The sequence below is a fragment of the Schistocerca americana genome, chromosome 7 (assembly GCF_021461395.2).
Source record: "Schistocerca americana isolate TAMUIC-IGC-003095 chromosome 7, iqSchAmer2.1, whole genome shotgun sequence".
Classification (NCBI taxonomy): domain Eukaryota; kingdom Metazoa; phylum Arthropoda; class Insecta; order Orthoptera; family Acrididae; genus Schistocerca; species Schistocerca americana.
This window is the reverse complement of record NC_060125.1, coordinates 145,712,797-145,731,725: the sequence shown is the minus strand read 5'-3', so window position 1 is coordinate 145,731,725 and position 18,929 is coordinate 145,712,797. Positions and strand designations below refer to the sequence as shown.

The 18,929-nt window shown below is 40.5% G+C and overlaps 1 protein-coding gene across 1 annotated transcript in view; it reads right to left on the bottom strand.

Moving 5' to 3' along the window:
• Window positions 1–2,060: 2,060 nt before the first annotated feature.
• The window catches only part of LOC124622014 (modular serine protease-like), a 276,840-nt gene continuing 259,971 nt past the window's right edge, over window positions 2,061–18,929 (bottom strand). The window contains exon 12 of the mRNA XM_047147565.1: window positions 2,061–3,001. Within this exon, the coding sequence (XP_047003521.1) occupies window positions 2,787–3,001 (215 nt within the window). The 3' untranslated portion in view covers window positions 2,061–2,786. The remainder of the gene's footprint in view (window positions 3,002–18,929) is intronic.

Here is an 18,929-nt window from a genome sequence, read left to right as displayed (position 1 = left end):
AGTTTAAGAACACATAGTGCAATTGTCACCACTAGAAGTGTTTTCTCCATGATGATTTTGGAACAACTGAGCAAAAAACTCGGCTGAAGCTTGAACGGTGTAGCTGCATGATTTGTATCAGTCTTGTCATCAGTCTTGTATGATCATGAAGACTGATGACAAAACATTATGTGTAGACCAAGCTTAAGTGATGTGTAATCTGCTGAACTGTTCTTCTGATTTGAAACTGTGGATGGAGGTTATAAATTTTTTGCAATGTTCCTTTATTCATACATTCATTAACTACTTGGCCACCTGCAGCAGATGTAGATGTAAAGTAATTTTTTCATTCTACATTTTTATTGAACTCTACGGCTCTGAATCAATACACTTTAATATATTGCGCTGACAAGGTCATGAGATGGTGATATGTACATGTGCAGATGGCTGCAGTATCTTGTACAAAAAGTATAAAATTGAATTGAATGGAAAACTGAATTGCCAGAGCTGTCATTTGTACTCAGGTGACTCATGCGAAAAGTTTTCTGACGTGATTATGGCCACAAAATGGGTATTAACAGACCGTAAACATGAAATTGTAGCCATAACTAGATACATGGGACATTCCATTTTGGAAGTCATTAGGGAATTCAATATTCCAGGATCCACAGTGTAAAAAGTGTACCAGAAATGCCAAATTTCAGGCATTAGCTCTCACCACAGACAACACAGTAGCTGACAGCCTTAACTTAATGACAGAGTAGTGGAGTTTGCATAGAAATGTCAGTGCTAACAGACAAGCAACACTGCATCAAATAACTTCAGAAATCCAAGTGGGACTTAAGATGAATGTATCCATTCAGACAGAGTATTGAAATTTGGCGTTAATGGGCTGGGGCAGTAGACGACTGATACAAATGCCTTGGCTAATAGCATGACATTGCCTGCAGGGCCTCTCCTGGGCTCATGAAAGTGTTGGTTGGTCCCTGAATAACTGGAAAATTGTGACCTGGTCAGGTGAGTCCTGATTTCAGTTGGTAAAAACTGATGGTAGTGTTTGAGGGTGGTGCAAACCCCATGGCGCTATGGATTTAAGTTGTCAGCAAGGCAGTGTGCATGCTGGTGATGGTCCCATAATGGTGTGTGCTTTGTTTACATGGAATGGACTGGATCCTCTGCTCCAGCTGAACAGATCATTGACTGGAAATTGTTATGTTCAGCTACATGGAGACCATTTGCAGCCATTCATGGACTTTATGTTCCCACAAAAGATGGAATTTTTATGGTTGACAATGCACCATTTCATGGGGCCGCAACAGTTTGTTTGGCCACCCAGATTGTATGACATGAATCCTATTGAACATTTAGGGACATAATCAAAAGGTCAATTCATGCACAAAATTCTGGACCAGCATGTCTTTCACAATTATCAATGACTATAGAGGCAGCATGGCTCAAAATTTCTGCAGGGGACTTCCAGCCACTTGAGTCCATGCCACATTGATGTGCTGCACAACACCAGGTGATAGGAGGTCAGACATGACACTAGGAGGTATCCCATGACTTTGGTCACCTCAGTGTGTAATGTTACTTTATTTACATGTATTTAAAATACTTATGACTGCACACTTGGTGCTACAGCAATAGCTTTGCTTTGAGTGGCTGCCACTTAAAGCAGCTATATCAGTTATCAGTGTAGGGATTCAGTGCTACTTATTGGCTCCACTAACTGATTCTTTGTGTATTATAAAACAAATTGTAAAATGAGTTAAAACCCACTTCTTCTTCTGATTCTTCCACTTTTTCAACTTCATATTATCTAATATTCAGTCATTCACAATTCATAATTGTTTGTTTGTTAAGGTATGATATTTTCATGATACAACAAAAAATGTTATCTTATGTGTGTATTCCACTTTAGTAATCTGAACTGAATCTAAAAAATCTAAAAAAAATTGAGCTTTACATCACCTCCTGTGATATACAAAATTAATTCAATAGCCTTCAGTTATTTTACTGAAAGCTAATTAATGAGCCTTAAACTCTTTTTACCATTAAATTTAGGTTGTGTTCAGCTTCACACTATTATGTGGTGTTCTTTATTAATCACAAAATTCAATTATCTGATTGTTTATCACAACACAAACTAGAGCCTGCATTCATTATCAAAGTCCAATAGCCAAGTTTGCTAAAATTATTATGAGAATTAACACTGTCATCACCAGATAGGACAGGTGAGTTGGGGTTCACTGTAACTGAATGTATTCTTTGCAAGTATTTTACTTGTGGTCTACTTTTAAGATTTTTATGTTTGCATCCAACCATTTTTATTTTCGGAGGCAGCAAGTAGTATTTGTCAAAAGACATTTTGTTCATAACAAAAAATTAACTATTACACTGATATTAAATACTATCATTGGATACAATGAGGAATGTTAACTGATCTCAGCACTTGGGCAACTGAGCAGCAGCCCACAGCATGAGCAACCTTGACAGTTTGTATGCTTGTTTCCATACAATTCTAGAACATGAACCAACAAAAGTTTGTAACATTTCAAATTCTTTCATAAGCTTCAAGTTACAAACCCAAGATTAATGATCAAACCAATTAGCTTCTCATTAAGAACAATAAATAAGACATTCCTTCGTAAACTGAAAATTTTACTTTTAGAGAACTTATCTGTGGAGTTGTAGTTATAAAAAACAAAGTAACTGATTTCTTTTATTATAGAGCTGTAGTTCTTGCAATTCCCTTAACATTATAAAGGAGCAATAGTCTTTAAAAGTAAAATTGAGTATCTAATAGTTTAATACTCTCTATACTTGTCAAGAAAACTTCTAAATTCTGATACTTTTGTAAATGCAACATAGTCCTCCAGGTTGCAAGTACCAATTTGACTAGAACCTCCACTTGTGCTAACAATGCCCTGCACAAAATAAAGCTTACTTGAAGGTCCTAATGGATTGAGTTCATGTATGAAGGTGAGCCCTCCACCACTGTCTCCATTACACGCAGTTGTCCCTGTAAACAAGAAAAGATTCATTAACTTGTACACTACAAGACCATCAAGATCAAAATTCCTTAACAAAATGTTCTGTTACACTATCTATCTCAGAACTTATGAAAACAATAGATTGTTACTCACCAAATAGAGGCTGTACTGACAGGCATATTTAAAAAGGACTGCAAGATATTATTAGCTATCAGACTAAGTCCTTTCTCAGACGTAGATAAACACACACACATTCACACATGCATAAAACATGCCACAGCTATTGTCATCTCTGGGTGCCAAGTCCTGACTGCAACAGTGTCTCAGGTGAGCAGCAGTCTTTGCTGTGGTGGGCAGTAGGGGTACAGAAGAGAAATGTTGTTAAGTATGGGGAGTGAAAGCAGGTAGGGATTGTTGCCTGTGAAATTGTGCAGAGACATGCTGAGGACATTATGGTAAGCCATCAGGCAAAGCACTGGGTGGATGCTCTTAGGAGAAATAGGGGAGAGGAGAGAAGCAGAGAAGGGGAAAGGATTATGCAAGTGTGCTGGTGAGGTAGAAGGCATGTGTAGCACTGGGACTAACGAAGGTTAAGGCTAGAGGGGTTACAGGAATGGAGGATACTTTATAGGGAGTGTTTCCAACCACATGATTTAGAAAACCTGTAGTTAGTGTGAAGAACCCAGATGGCATGGGCCATGAAGCAGCCACTGAAGTCAAGCACACAATGCTCCAGAGCATGCTCAGTAACTGGATGGTCCAGCAGCCTCTCAGTCACTATTTGGCATTGCCTTTAGCATGGAAAAACAGCTTGTTACTTAGAGACAATGTAAAATGTTGCTCAATAATTTCTGTTAAGTTGGTAGATCACATGGCTTCTTTCACAGGTGGGTAGGGTAGGAGATTTCTGTGACAAGACTGGAGCTGGCAGTAATGAGAGGATGTAAAGGGCAAGTCTTTCATTTAGATCTACTAAATTGATATGAGGAAAGGGATGGGAACAGGGATGAAATAAGTGTTGACAAGGATACTGCAATACTTGGGCAGATGATGGAGCAACACTGTGGGAGGGATGGGGAGGATGGTGGAGAGATTATTTCTCATTTTAGTGCATGACAAGAGGTGGTGTTGCTCTAGTCTTTGATTGTATTAGGTTGACATAGATATAAGACCTACACACATCCTCCCACTACTCCAGTTCTGCCATGGGCACCTCCTACTGCATCAAAGCTGTGAAAGCAGTCATGTGCTCTACCAACTTAGCTGCACATACTACACTGATGTGACAACCAAAAAGCTCTCTGTCCAGATGAGTGGTCACTGGCAAACTGCAGTCAAGAGACAGGTGGATCACCAAATTGTGAGCATGCTGTGCAACACAATGTGCTTTACTGCAGTGACTGCTTCACACACACACTGCCATCTGGATTCTTCCTCACAACAGCAGCTTTCTGAATTGTGTGGGTGGAACCTCTCCCTGTAATATATATATATATATATACTTCATTCCTGAACTCCCCTGTCCTCAACCTTCACTAGTCCCTGTCTTACACCTGCCTCTATCCCCTTCCCTGCTCCCACTCCAGACCTACACACATCTTGTAACCCACCAGCACACCTACATAGTCCTTTACCCACCTCTGCTTCTTTCCTCTCTCCTTTTCCCCTTTAACACAGCTCCCAAATTCTACAACTAACAGACCACCGTCCTGTCCCTGTCATGTCCCTGCACTCTCCCACAGGCAGCACTAGCATCTCCCACCAACCCTACCCCACCCAGCATTCCTCCTCCTCTCCACCTCATGGCACTTCTGTACCCCCTCCACTCGCTCCCACAAAGATTGTTGTTCACCACAGATGCTGTTGCAGTCAAGTCATCACCCAGATCCTACAGTGCCCCTGTGTGTATTATGCAGTTGTGAATGTGTGTGTTTTTTGTCTACATCTGATGGAAGGTTAAGTGTTATAGCTCATAGTATCTAGCAGTCATGCTTAATGTGCCTGTCTGCCACTCAATGCCTCTTGTTGTTCTATGCTAGATTTTTCTACTGCTTCATTTTAATAAATGATTCTTAAATAATTGAAGCAACACCAGTTACTAATTGAATGTTTAGTGTTTGAAGCTAATAATGACTTATGATGCTTTAACACTGGACATTGAGTCTTATATCCAAAAAGAAACATCTCAAACAAACAATATGTGAACAATGCCATCGGAAAATTTTTCAACTTGTCAATAAGATAACTATACAACACAAGGAAATAACTGCGCTAGACAGTCAGCAAATTCAATAAAACATGCCTTGTATAATAATAATAATAATAATAATAATAATAATAATAATAAAACCCGCGGAGGCCCGGGAAAAGAAAAGGCCTCCAGTATGTTCTGCCAGTCGTAAAAGGTGATGAAAAGAACAAAGCACTAATAGGGCTAACCCTCCTTTTTAGTGTGATTAGTTGGTTCAGGACAAAACTAATGAAGCGCTGTCATGGTCGGAGATGACGCTTGAACCCTATGCCTGTCCACAATGGTAACAATACTGCTAGCCACACGGAAAATGATTTAAATCCAAATGGAGGTGTTTTGCAGGATATGCTTCCTGCAACCACTCTGGAAGGAAAACAAAGACAGAGGATGAGATGGTCAGATGAACTTAACCAACACCACATGTTCTGTTATTACCAAGCAACAAACTTAAGAGCCAACTCAACAGGATACAGATCACAAGTATACACAACATTTATTACCACATGCCCAGAATTAAAATTTTTAACGGAACAACGACTAGCTTATCAAATCCATGTAATAATAAAAAATAACAGGATGCCCCAGTCAGAATTAGAAAACATCAAACAACAAGTGCAACAAATACTGGAACAAAATAATGTGCAATCAGAAGAAGAAGAAAATACAGTAATGGACTCAAACATCCCAGAGCAAACAAACAAAGAACAACACACATCAATTAAACAATCAGAGGAAAACAAAATCTTAAGACAGCCACCAGAACAAGCACAAATAGAACACGAAGTGACACACATGTTAGATATAGAAGAAAAATTTCAGCTGACATATATAGAATACAAAGACACAAATACAGACATTAGACCATTCTTGCATAGACCACCAAATAACTCACAAGCCGAAACAACAATAACAACTATCAACACAATCATACACAACAAAATAAATGAAGATACAACTATGGAAGAGTTACAACTACTGGTTTATATAGGAGCACTCACTACACTAAATATACACACTAGGCAGGATCAGAACCAACCAACACACAGAAGAAACCCACAAAACCAGCATGGCAACACAGGCTACAGATCAGAATAGAAAACCTGAGAAAAGACATAAGACAGCTAACACGATTTATAAGAAATGAAATATCAGACAAAAAACGAAAAAGGTTAGGTAAAATCTCACAACAAGAAGCAATAGAGCAATTAAATGAAAAGAAGCAGAAATTACAAACATTGGCCAAATGACTTAGAAGATACAAAAAAAGTGAAAATAGAAGGAAACAAAACCAAACATTCAACACAAACAAAAAGAAATTTTAGCAGACAATAGATAACACACACATTAAAATAGACAATCCACCAAACATAACAGACATGGAACACTTCTGGAGCAACATATGGTCAAACCCAGTACAACATAACTGACATGCACAGTGGATACAAGCAGAAACAGACACATACAAGATGATACCACAAATGCCTGAAGTGATAATTTTGCAACATGAAGTCACGCGAGCAATTAATTCTATGCACAATTGGGAAGCCCCTGGAAAAGATAAAATAGCAAATTTCTGGCTAAAGAAGTTCACCCCAACACATTCACATCTAACTAAATTATTTAACAGTTACATTGCAGACCCATACACATTCCCTGATACACTTACACAAGGAATAACTTATCTGAAACCTAAAGATCAAGTAGACGCAGCAAACCCAGCAAAATATCACCCCATAACATGCCTACCAACAATATACAAAATATTAACTTCGGTCATTACATAGAAATTAATGACACATACAACACAGAACAAAATTATAAATGAAGAACAAAAAGGCTGCTGCAAAGGAGCACAAGGATGTAAAGAGCAACTGATAATAGATGCTGAGGTGACATATCAAGCTAAGACTAAACAAAGGTCGCTACACTATGCATACATTGATTACCAAAAAGCTTTTGATAGTGTACCCCACTCATGATTACTACAAATATTGGAAATATAAAAAGTAGATCCTATACTGATACAGTTCCTAAACATAGTAATGAAAAACTGGAAAACCACACTTAATATCCAAACAAATTCAAATAATATCACATCACAGCCAATACAGATTAAGCGTGGAATATACTAAGGAGACTCATTAAGTCCTTTCTGGTTCTGCCTTGCTCTGAACCCACTAGCCAACATGCTAAATAATACAAATTATGGATATAATACTACTGGAACACACCAACACAAAATCACACATTTGTTATACATGGATGATCTAAAACTACTGCCAGCAACAAATCAACAACTCAACCAATTACTAAAGATAACAGAAGTATTCAGCAATGATATAAATATGGCTTTTAGAACAGACAAATGTAAGAAAAATAGCACAGACGAGGGAAAACACACTAAACAAGAAGATTAAATATTGGATAACCACAGCGATTGCATAGAAGCGATGGAAAAAACACGTGCCTATAAATATCTAGGATACAGACAAAAAATAGGAATAGATAATACAAATATTAAAGAAGAACTAAAAGAAAAATATAGACAAAGACTAACAAAAATACTGAAAACAGAATTGACAGCAAGAAACAAGACAAAAGCTATAAATACTTATGCTATACCAATATTGACCTACTCATTTGGAGTAGTGAAATGGAGTAACACAGAGCTAGAAGCGCTCAATACACTTACATGATCACAATGCCACAAATATAGAATACACCACATACATTCAGCAACAGAAAGATTCACATTAAGCAGAAAGGAAGGAGGAAGGGGATTTATTGACATAAAAAACCTACATTTAACCATGATTCAACTACATTATGGACAGGTAGACAATTTAAGAAAATTCTTTATAGAACAAGCAGAAACTAGCAAAATACACAGACCAATCACCCATATAAATACATCGGCTACACCATTGCAATTTCATAACCACTTCTACAACCCTTTAGATCACATAACATCAACAGATACAAAGGAAGTAAATTGGAAAAAGAAAACACTACATGGCAAGCACCCGTATCATCTAACACAGCCACACATCGAACAAGACGCATCCAACACATGGCTAAGAAAAGGCAATATATACAGTGAGACGGAAGGATTCATGATTGCAGTACAGGATCAAACAATAGACACCAGATATTACAGCAAGCATATTTTTAAAGATCCCAACACCACAACAGATAAATGCAGACTTTTCAAACAACAAATAGAAACAGTAGACCACATCACAAGCAGATGTACAGTACTAGCAAATACAAAATACAACAGAAGATATGACAATGTAGCAAAAATAATACATCAACAGCTTGCCTTACAACATAAACTTATAAAACAACACGTTCCCACATACAAGTATGCACCACAAAATGTACTGGAGGATGATGAATACAAATTATACTGGAACAGAACCATTATAACAGATAAAACAACACCACATAACAAACCTGACATCACACTCACAAATAAAAAGAAGAAATTAACACAACTAATCGAAATATCCATACCCAATACAACAAATATACAGAAGAAAACAGGAGAAAAAATTGAAAAATACATCCAACTGACTGAGGAAGTCAAGGACATGTGGCATCAGGATAAAGTTGACATCATACTAATTACACTATCAATATAATAGAGGGAAACATTCCATGTGGGAAAAATTATATATTAAAACAAAGATGAGGTGACTTACCAAACGAAAGCGCTGGCAGGTCGATAGACACACAAACAAACACAAACATACACACAAAATTCAAGCTTTCGCAACAAACTGTTGCCTCATCAGGAAAGAGGGAAGGAGAGGGGAAGACGAAAGGAAGTGGGTTTTAAGGGAAAGGGTAAGGAGTCATTCCAATCCCGGGAGCGGAAAGACTTACCTTAGGGGGAAAAAAGGACAGGTATACACTCGCACTCACACACATATCCATCCACACATACAGACACAAGCAGACATATTTAAAAGACAAAGAGTTTGGGCAGAGATGTCAGTCGAGGCAGAAGTGTAGAGGCAAAGAAGTTGTTGAAAGACAGGTGAGGTATGAGTGGCGGCAACTTGAAATTAGCGGAGATTGAGGCCTGGCGGATGACGAGAAGAGAGGATATACTGAAGGGCAAGTTCCCATCTCCGGAGTTCGGATAGGTTGGTGTTGGTGGGAAGTATCCAGATAACCTGGACGGTGTAACACTGTGCCAAGATGTGCTGGCTGTGCGCCAAGGCATGTTTAGCCACAGGGTGATCCTCATTACCAACAAACACTGTCTGCCTGTGTCCATTCATGCGAATGGACAGTTTGTTGCTGGTCATTCCCACATAGAATGCATCACAGTGTAGGCAGGTCAGTTGGTAAATCACGTGGGTGCTTTCACACGTTGCTCTGCCTTTGATCGTGTACACCTTCCGGGTTACAGGACTGGAGTAGGTGGTGGTGGGAGGGTGCATGGGACAGGTTTTGCATCGGGGGTGGTTACAAGGATAGGAGCCAGAGGGTAGGGAAGGTGGTTTGGGGATTTCATAGGGATGAACTAACAGGTTACGAAGGTTAGGTGGGCGGCGGAAAGACACTCTTGGCGGAGTGGGGAGGATTTCATGAAGGATGGATCTCATTTCAGGGCAGGATTTGAGGAAGTCGTATCCCTGCTGGAGAGCCACATTCAGAGTCTGGTCCAGTCCGGGAAAGTATCCTGTCACAAGTGGGGCACTTTTGTGGTTCTTCTGTGGGGGATTCTGGGTTTGAGGGGATGAGGAAATGGCTCTGGTTATTTGCTTCTGTACCAGGTCGGGAGGGTAGTTGCGGGATGCGAAAGCTGTTGTCAGGTTGTTGGTGTAATGATTCAGGGATTCCGGACTGGAGCAGATTCGTTTGCCACGAAGACCTAGGCTGTAGGGAAGGGACTGTTTGATGTGGAATGGGTGGCAGCTGTCATAATGGAGGTACTGTTGCTTGTTGGTGGGTTTGATGTGGACGGACGTGTGAAGTTGGCCATTGGACAGGTGGAGGTCAACGTCAAGGAAAGTGGCATGGGATTTGGAGTAGGACCAGGTGAATCTGATGGAACCAAAGGAGTTGAGGTTGGAGAGGAAATTCTGGAGTTCTTCTTCACTGTGAGTCCAGATCATGAAGATGTCATCAATAAATCTGTACCAAACTTTGGGTTGGCAGACTTGGGTAACCAAGAAGGCTTCCTCTAAGCGACCCATGAATAGGTTCGCATACGAGGGGGCCATCCTGGTACCCATGGCTGTTCCCTTTAATTGTTGGTATGTCTGGCCTTCAAAAGTGAAGAAGTTGGGGGTCAGGATGAATCTGGCTAAGGTAATGAGGAAAGAGGTTTTAGGTAGGGTGGCAGGTGATCGGCGTGAAAGGAAATGCTCCATCACAGTGAGGCCCTGGACGTGCGGAATATTTGTGTATAAGGACGTGGCATCAATGGTTACAAGGATGGTTTCCGGGGGTAACAGATTGGGTAAGGATTCCAGGCGTTCAAGGAAGTGGTTGGTGTCTTTGATGAAGGATGGGAGATTGCATGTAATGGGTTGAAGGTGTTGATCTACATAGGCAGAGATACGTTCTGTGGGGGCTTGGTAACCAGCTACAATGGGGCGGCCGGGATGATTGGGTTTGTGGAATTTAGGAAGAAGGTAGAAGGTAGGGGTGCGGGGTGTCGGTGGGGTCAGGAGGTTGATGGAGTCAGGTGAAAGGTTTTGCAGGGGGCCTAAGGTTCTGAGGATTCCTTGAAGCTCCACCTGGACATCGGGGATGGGGTTACCTTGGCAAACTTTGTATGTGGTGTTGTCTGAAAGCTGACGCAGTCCCTCAGCCACATACTCCCGACGATCAAGTACCACGGTCGTGGAACCCTTGTCCACCGGAAGAATGACGATGGATCGGTCAGCCTTCAGATCACGGATAGCCTGGGCTTCAGCAGTGGTGATGTTGGGTGTAGGATTAAGGTTTTTTAAGAAGGATTGAGATGCAAGGCTGGAAGTCAGAAATTCCTGGAAGGTTTGGAGAGGGTGATTTTGAGGAAGAGGAGGTGGGTCCGCTGTGACGGAGGACGGAACTGTTCCAGGCAGGGTTCAATTTGGATGGTGTCTTGGGGAGTCGGAACATTAGGAGTAGGATTAGGATCATTTTTCTTCATGGCAAAGTGATACTTCCAGCAGAGAGTACGAGTGTAGGACAGTAAATCTTTGACGAGGGCTGTCTGGTTGAATCTGGGAGTGGGGCTGAAGGTGAGGCCTTTGGATAGGACAGAGGTTTCGGATTGGGAGAGAGGTTTGGAGGAAAGGTTAACTACTGAATTAGGGTGTTGTGGTTCCAGATTGTGTTGATCGGAATTTTGAGGTTTTGGAGGGAGTGGAGCTGGAAGTGGGAGATTGAGTAGATGGGAGAGACTGGGTTTGTGTGCAATGAGAGGAGGTTGAGGTTTGCTGGAAAGGTTGTGAAGGGTGAGTGAGTTGCCTTTCCGGAGGTGGGAAACCAGGAGATTGGATAGTTTTTTGAGGTGGAGGGTGGCATGCTGTTCTAATTTACGGTTGGCCTGTAGGAGGATGCTCTGAACAGCCGGTGTGGATGTGGGAGAGGAAAGATTAAGGACTTTTATTAAGGATAGGAGTTGACGGGTGTGTTCATTGGCTGAGTTGATGTGTAGGTGAAGGATTAGGTGGGTGAGGGCAATGGATTGTTCAGTTTGGAACTGGTATAGGGACTGATGGAAGGAAGGGTTGCAGCCAGAGATGGGAACTTTAAGTGTGAGGCCTTTGGGGGTGATGCCAAATGTCAGACAAGCCTGAGAAAATAGAATATGGGAGCGTAATCTGGCTAGGGCGAAGGCATGTTTGCGGAGGGAATGTAAATAAAACTTAAAGGGGTCATTGTGGGGGTGTTATGAGGGTGACATGGTATTAGAAGGTGGAAAGTGTAACATGAGGTGAAATGAAAATGAAAATAAAAATATATGGGGAGAGATAAAGGTGAACCGGAAAGTAACTGGAGATCTGGAATGAAAAAAGGCGAAAAGGTGTTGGTTACAGCTGGGCTATGTTGGACTTGGGTTGATAGACAACGATGTGCATAAAGGTTAGGTGGTTGTGTTGCCGCCAAAACGCGTTAAAGGACGGAGAAATTCGGGAAAATTTCGAAAAAACTGCGTGTAGTATATTAAAAGGAGTGGTATTGTGGTGGCAGATTATGAAAATGAGGCTAACAATTGTCTGACGAAGAAATAATGACGTTAAAACCTGTGGGAAGCGGCTAAAAATTATAAGTGATGTGAGAAAAACGGAAATGGAAATAAAGCGAAAGTTATTAGAACTGGCCGAAATGGTTGTTTAAAAGGTGAAAGGAGCTGTTTGTTAACTAGAAACGGTGGATATTATAGCGGCGGTAGTGCTGAAAGCGGCAAAAAAAATAATTTTTTTTTTTTTTTGGTTATGGTTTGGAAGTGGGCAGCTGCCACCCATTCCACATCAAACGGTCCCTTCCCTACAGCCTAGGTCTTCGTGGCAAACGAATCTGCTCCAGTCTGGAATCCCTGAATCATTACACCAACAACCTGACAACAGCTTTCGCATCCCGCAACTACCCTCCCGACCTGGTACAGAAGCAAATAACCAGAGCCATTTCCTCATCCCCTCAAACCCAGAATCCCCCACAGAAGAACCACAAAAGTGCCCCACTTGTGACAGGATACTTTCCCGGACTGGACCAGACTCTGAATGTGGCTCTCCAGCAGGGATACGACTTCCTCAAATCCTGCCCTGAAATGAGATCCATCCTTCATGAAATCCTCCCCACTCCGCCAAGAGTGTCTTTCCGCCGCCCACCTAACCTTCGTAACCTGTTAGTTCATCCCTATGAAATCCCCAAACCACCTTCCCTACCCTCTGGCTCCTATCCTTGTAACCACCCCCGATGCAAAACCTGTCCCATGCACCCTCCCACCACCACCTACTCCAGTCCTGTAACCCGGAAGGTGTACACGATCAAAGGCAGAGCAACGTGTGAAAGCACCCACGTGATTTACCAACTGACCTGCCTACACTGTGATGCATTCTATGTGGGAATGACCAGCAACAAACTGTCCATTCGCATGAATGGACACAGGCAGACAGTGTTTGTTGGTAATGAGGATCACCCTGTGGCTAAACATGCCTTGGTGCACAGCCAGCACATCTTGGCACAGTGTTACACCGTCCAGGTTATCTGGATACTTCCCACCAACACCAACCTATCCGAACTCCGGAGATGGGAACTTGCCCTTCAGTATATCCTCTCTTCTCGTCATCCGCCAGGCCTCAATCTCCGCTAATTTCAAGTTGCCGCCACTCATACCTCACCTGTCTTTCAACAACTTCTTTGCCTCTACACTTCTGCCTCGACTGACATCTCTGCCCAAACTCTTTGTCTTTTAAATATGTCTGCTTGTGTCTGTATGTGTGTATGGATATGTGTGTGAGTGCGAGTGTATACCTGTCCTTTTTTCCCCCTAAGGTAAGTCTTTCCGCTCCCGGGATTGGAATGACTCCTTACCCTCTCCCTTAAAACCCACTTCCTTTCGTCTTCCCCTCTCCTTCCCTCTTTCCTGATGAGGCAACAGTTTGTTGCGAAAGCTTGAATTTTGTGTGTATGTTTGTGTTTGTTTGTGTGTCTATCGACCTGCCAGCGCTTTCGTTCGGTAAGTCACCTCATCTTTGTTTTTATATATAATTACACTATCAACTACAGGAGTCATACCACACAATATCCACCAGTACATCAACGCAATACAGCTACATCCAAACGTATATATACAACTACAGAAATCTGTAATTATTGATACAGGTTCAATTAACCGAAAGTTCCTAAAAGCTATGTAACATATATCGTACAGTTAAAAGGAAGTCACACTTGATCAACGTCCACGACATTTTCCATTTTTAACCAGACATAATGTCTGAGAAAGGAAATAAATAATAATAATAATAATAATAATAATAATGATTATGATAACTGGAGTGCTGGAAAACAGAACTATTGCTTGGTAAAGAAAATTATGGACAAGTCAACATCTAAAGAGATATTTTTCAATGAGTTCCTTGTGGAGTGGGGGAGTGGTCACGTACATAAAAACAGTATTCTGCTTGAGTACATAGACATATCACGGTGCTGCACTGAACAGATATTTGAATGTTATGTAGGGGCAGTTGAATTTAGTGAAAGTAAACTTCTAATTGTTGTTGTTTATAGGTCCCCTAACTCTGACTTCAGAGCATTTCTGCTCAAGCTAGAGAATATTCTTGATTCATTTTATAGGAAGAACCAGAAATTAGTTATATGTGGTGACTTCAATATTAATTTTGTAAATGATTCTGCAAGAAAAAGGATGTTGGAAGATGTCCTTAATTCATATGATCTGATGCAGACTGTGCTTTTTCCTACCAGGGTGCAAGAGAACAGTAGCACAGCCATAGACAATATTTTTATTCATTCTTCATTACTAGATGGTCATTTTGGTAGTAAAGGGTGAATGGCCATTCGGACCATGATTCACAAATTTTAACACTAAAAGGCTTTTCTATTAAAAAAATGTCACATATAATTACAAACTATGTAGGAAAGCTAAACCAATGACAATAGAGGGTTTTTTAAACCTTGTCAAGGAATGAGAGTGGCAGGATTTTTATAGTGCTGATAATACAGATCACAAATATAGTGGTTTCCTTAACAGGTTTCTCATGCTCTTTGAGAGTTGCTTTCCATTAAAATGTTCTAAATTGGGTACTAGAAGTAAAAGGCAGCCTGGGTGTCTGACTAGTAGGGTAAGTATATCATGTAGAATGAAGCGGGAATTATATCAAAAAGTTAGAAGTAGTCACAGTCAACCTACAGTAGCCCATTACAAACAGTATTGTAAGATGCTTAAAATGTTACAAGGAAGGCAAAGAGTATGTGGTACACAGAATGGGCATATTAACAGTGAAACTGAGCAGTTCTAATTTCTAGATGTTCAGATAGATGGTAAACTATCATGGAAAGCCCATGTGCAGTATATTGTTCAAAGACTTAACGCCGCTGTTTTTACTATTCAAACGGTATCTGAGTAAGTGATTGTTGACATGAAAAATTAATCTACTTTGCTTCTTTTCATTTGCTTATGTCATATGGTATTATATTTTGGGGAAACTCTTCCCATTCTAAAATTATGTTTTTGGCTAAAAACAGGCAGTTCGGGCAGTAAGTGGCGTAAGTTTGTGAACCTCTTGTTGACCCCTGTTCACTGTCTGGGTATTTTGACATTGGCCTCTCAATATATATATTCTTTACTGTCATTTCTTGTTAACAATATCAGCTGATTCCCAAGAATAAGCAACTTTCACTCAGTTAATACTCGGCAGAAAACTAACCTGCAGTTGGATCAGATTTCCTCAACTCTTGTGCAGAAAGGTGGGCAGTATACTACTGCATCCATTTTCAATAAGCTACCTCAAGAATTAAAAAATCTTAGCAAAAATCCACGCACTTTCAAATTTAAACTGAAGAGTTTCCTCATGGGTCACTCCTCCTATTCTGTTGAGGAGTTACTTGAAAAATTAAGCTGATTCTTGTGTTATGTTATTGACTTCCTTTACTTGAACTTATGGCTTGACATTTTTGGGTTTATAAAGATTTTATTTGTGTCTATTATTACTTTTATGTTGTAATTTCATGTACTGACATGTTCCATGACCTTGGAGATTTGCTTCTCAATTTGGTTCCATGGAACTTGATGTGTAAATACATAAATTAATTCAGGGGGACTCATGCCCATTGTTGTTCATGATCACCTTGATTCCACTGTCAACCATCTTGCAGGAAACAAACATGTGCTATCAAACAGCAAGAAATTCTCAGAAAATATCCAAACTACTATACATAGTTAACCTGAAGCTTTATGCAAAATTTAAATTGAAATTCAGTCTCTAACAAATACTTTCCAAATCTTTGGCAATGACATCAGAATGGAATTCAGCTTAGACAAGTGTGCCACAGGCACACTAAAGGAGAAAATCTCAGAAAATGAAGGCATCAAAATGCCAAATGACAAATCAGCAAGTGTTGTCAATCAGAAGCCTGCAAATAGCTAGGCATTTTGCTGTTGCGCAACATCAAGCATGGATAAGTAAAAAGTGTGGTCAGCAACTTTTACACCCAAATTGTCGGAAAAATTTTGAAAAGCAAACCAAATGATGACAATATCATTAAGGCACTCAACACCTAGACCATACCCATCACCAAACATACTGCCAGCAAGTAGAGCTGGTTAATGCAGACAGTAAAGCAAGACAACTCCTGACAACTGAGACACAGACTCCTTGCTCACAGTTACACTGATAGGCTGTACTTGCCCAGAAAAGCAGGTGGTAGAGGACTCCTGAAAGTGAGACAAAACTGTAAGAAGAGGAGCACGCATTAACAGACTTTGTGAAAGACAGCAAAGAACATCTCTGACTGAAGTCAGCAACAGAAATCTTCTCAGAGTAAATTAAACAGAGAATCAATCTGGAGAGCTGGACTTTAGTACCAGTTGGCACCCCTACACAATAAACCATTGGACTGGCAGCTTTCAGAGAAGCTTGAAGTCAAAATAGACAAATAACTGATCTTGGCTGATGAATGGAACCCTAAAGAAGGGAACTTAAAGACTGATTTTTGCTGTGGAGAAACAAGCCATCAGAACTGAAGCCATCATAGCCAGAATCAAGAAATCAGCAAAAGACCCAGAGTGCAAACTTTGCAAAGAAGCTGACTAAACAGTTGACCATATGTTGAGCTGTCACAAAAACATCACTCAAACTGATCACAAGCAGAGGCACAACAAAGTGGCATAAATGATCCACTGGAACATATGCCAAAATTACCCTGTGCTGGTAATAAGGAACTGGTGGAATCACAAAAGTTGTTGGAAATATATGTGCCAAATTACTGGGGGATTTCTAACTTGAGACATATCAAATGCTAGAGCGCAATACACCACACATCCCAGTTATAGAGGAAAAGAATTTGTGGATTACTGACACTGCCATCATCTGTGATAGAACAATCAGTGAGCAACAAGTGTAAAAATTCAACAAATGTGAGTACTCAAAAACTGAATTATAGCCACTAACATAAATCAGTAAAGTGGCATGGAAATTCTGAATACTCTGGGACAAGATCTTATTGATCACTCAAAACCCACTGGCATTGTTTTAAATATCTATTTGCCAATTACAAAAAGTCACTTCACTGAAACCTGCAATAATTATCTGCCAATATGTCATGCAATGCTACTATGCTGTCATAGTGAAGAGAGAGGTGGCAGAATGGGAGGTCCTCATGGGCTGGCCAGACAGCACTGACTAATGCCAAACATCAGGCTTTCTCCAGTGCTTACAGTCTTGGCAGTACCTTGTCCAGTGTGGAACATTGCCAGTCCTAACCCACAGTTTTTCGACTGCCACAAGCAAAGTTCAGCCATAACTACTGCCCGATCCACTGTCATCTCAACAATGTGAGTGGGCTTTTGGATTCTGGGAACCTGCCCTTATGTATCAGAGACTCTGAGAAAGATTGGATACAGACACTGGAATTTTTTTTTGCAACTTATGACTCAACCACCCTTCTTGAAACCAGCACCTAAAAAGTGTCACCAATGCCTCTGGTACGGACCATGGCAATTTGGAAAACAAGACTCGTGGACTAATGTTGGTTTGAGCCACGAGGTTATAGAATCTTTGTAGAAGAAATTGGAAAATGTGTAGTTCTGCACTTAGGCACAGGATTTATTGTCAGCACAAAAAGTTTGGTTTCGATTATGGACTTCAGCTCCCCTAACAGCTGAGTCTCTTTGTTACCATAGTGCAAGTAGAATTTACACAATGATGAAAGTATCTGCACTGATCAGTCTACCAAATACAGATGACTCTGAAGGAACAGACACATTCTTGGAGGAACCGGAAAATATCCTCACAACAAACACATCATTTGTCCACTTGGGGATTCTGATGCCCAGCTTGTTGAGGAAAGAAAATATCTGAGGATTCTTGGAAAATACCCAGCTCACAGGAGAATCAACTGTGATTGAGAGAGATTAATGGAGTTACACAAAGCATTCAAACTGATTCTAGAATCAGCTGTTTTCAGACAACAGTCCAGGAAACAGAAGATCTGGACAACTCCAACTTGATGAATTCTAGATTGACTGTGCACCACTACACAGACAGCACACGAAATAAAAGATACAGAACATGCCAACCAAGACTCAGATCATTACATTTTAAAGATGAAAGTTACAACAGTTCCAAGAAATACCAAAAAGGTTACATCTACTAAGAGCTATAAGTTTTACTGGGACAAATTAAGGAGAAACTATGAATTCACTTCCAATATGAAAACTAAATTGGAAGAACAGGGAACAGCTAAAAGAGGTTACAGTCAGAGCAGCATAGAAAGCAGCTCACACACAAAATCCAGAAAACATGCTTGGTGGGATAATGAATGTGCTGCAGCAATACAACTAAGATAGGTTGCTTGGCACAAGAGGAACTGCAAGAACAATAAAGTGAACAGGGTCAGCTTCCTCAATGTGAGGAAATCTCCATCAAAAACTGCCCACAGGGTGACAACATGCACATTTGATAAGAATCAATTTGTACAGATTGAGCAAGATTTCCATGGAAGTAACACATGTATCT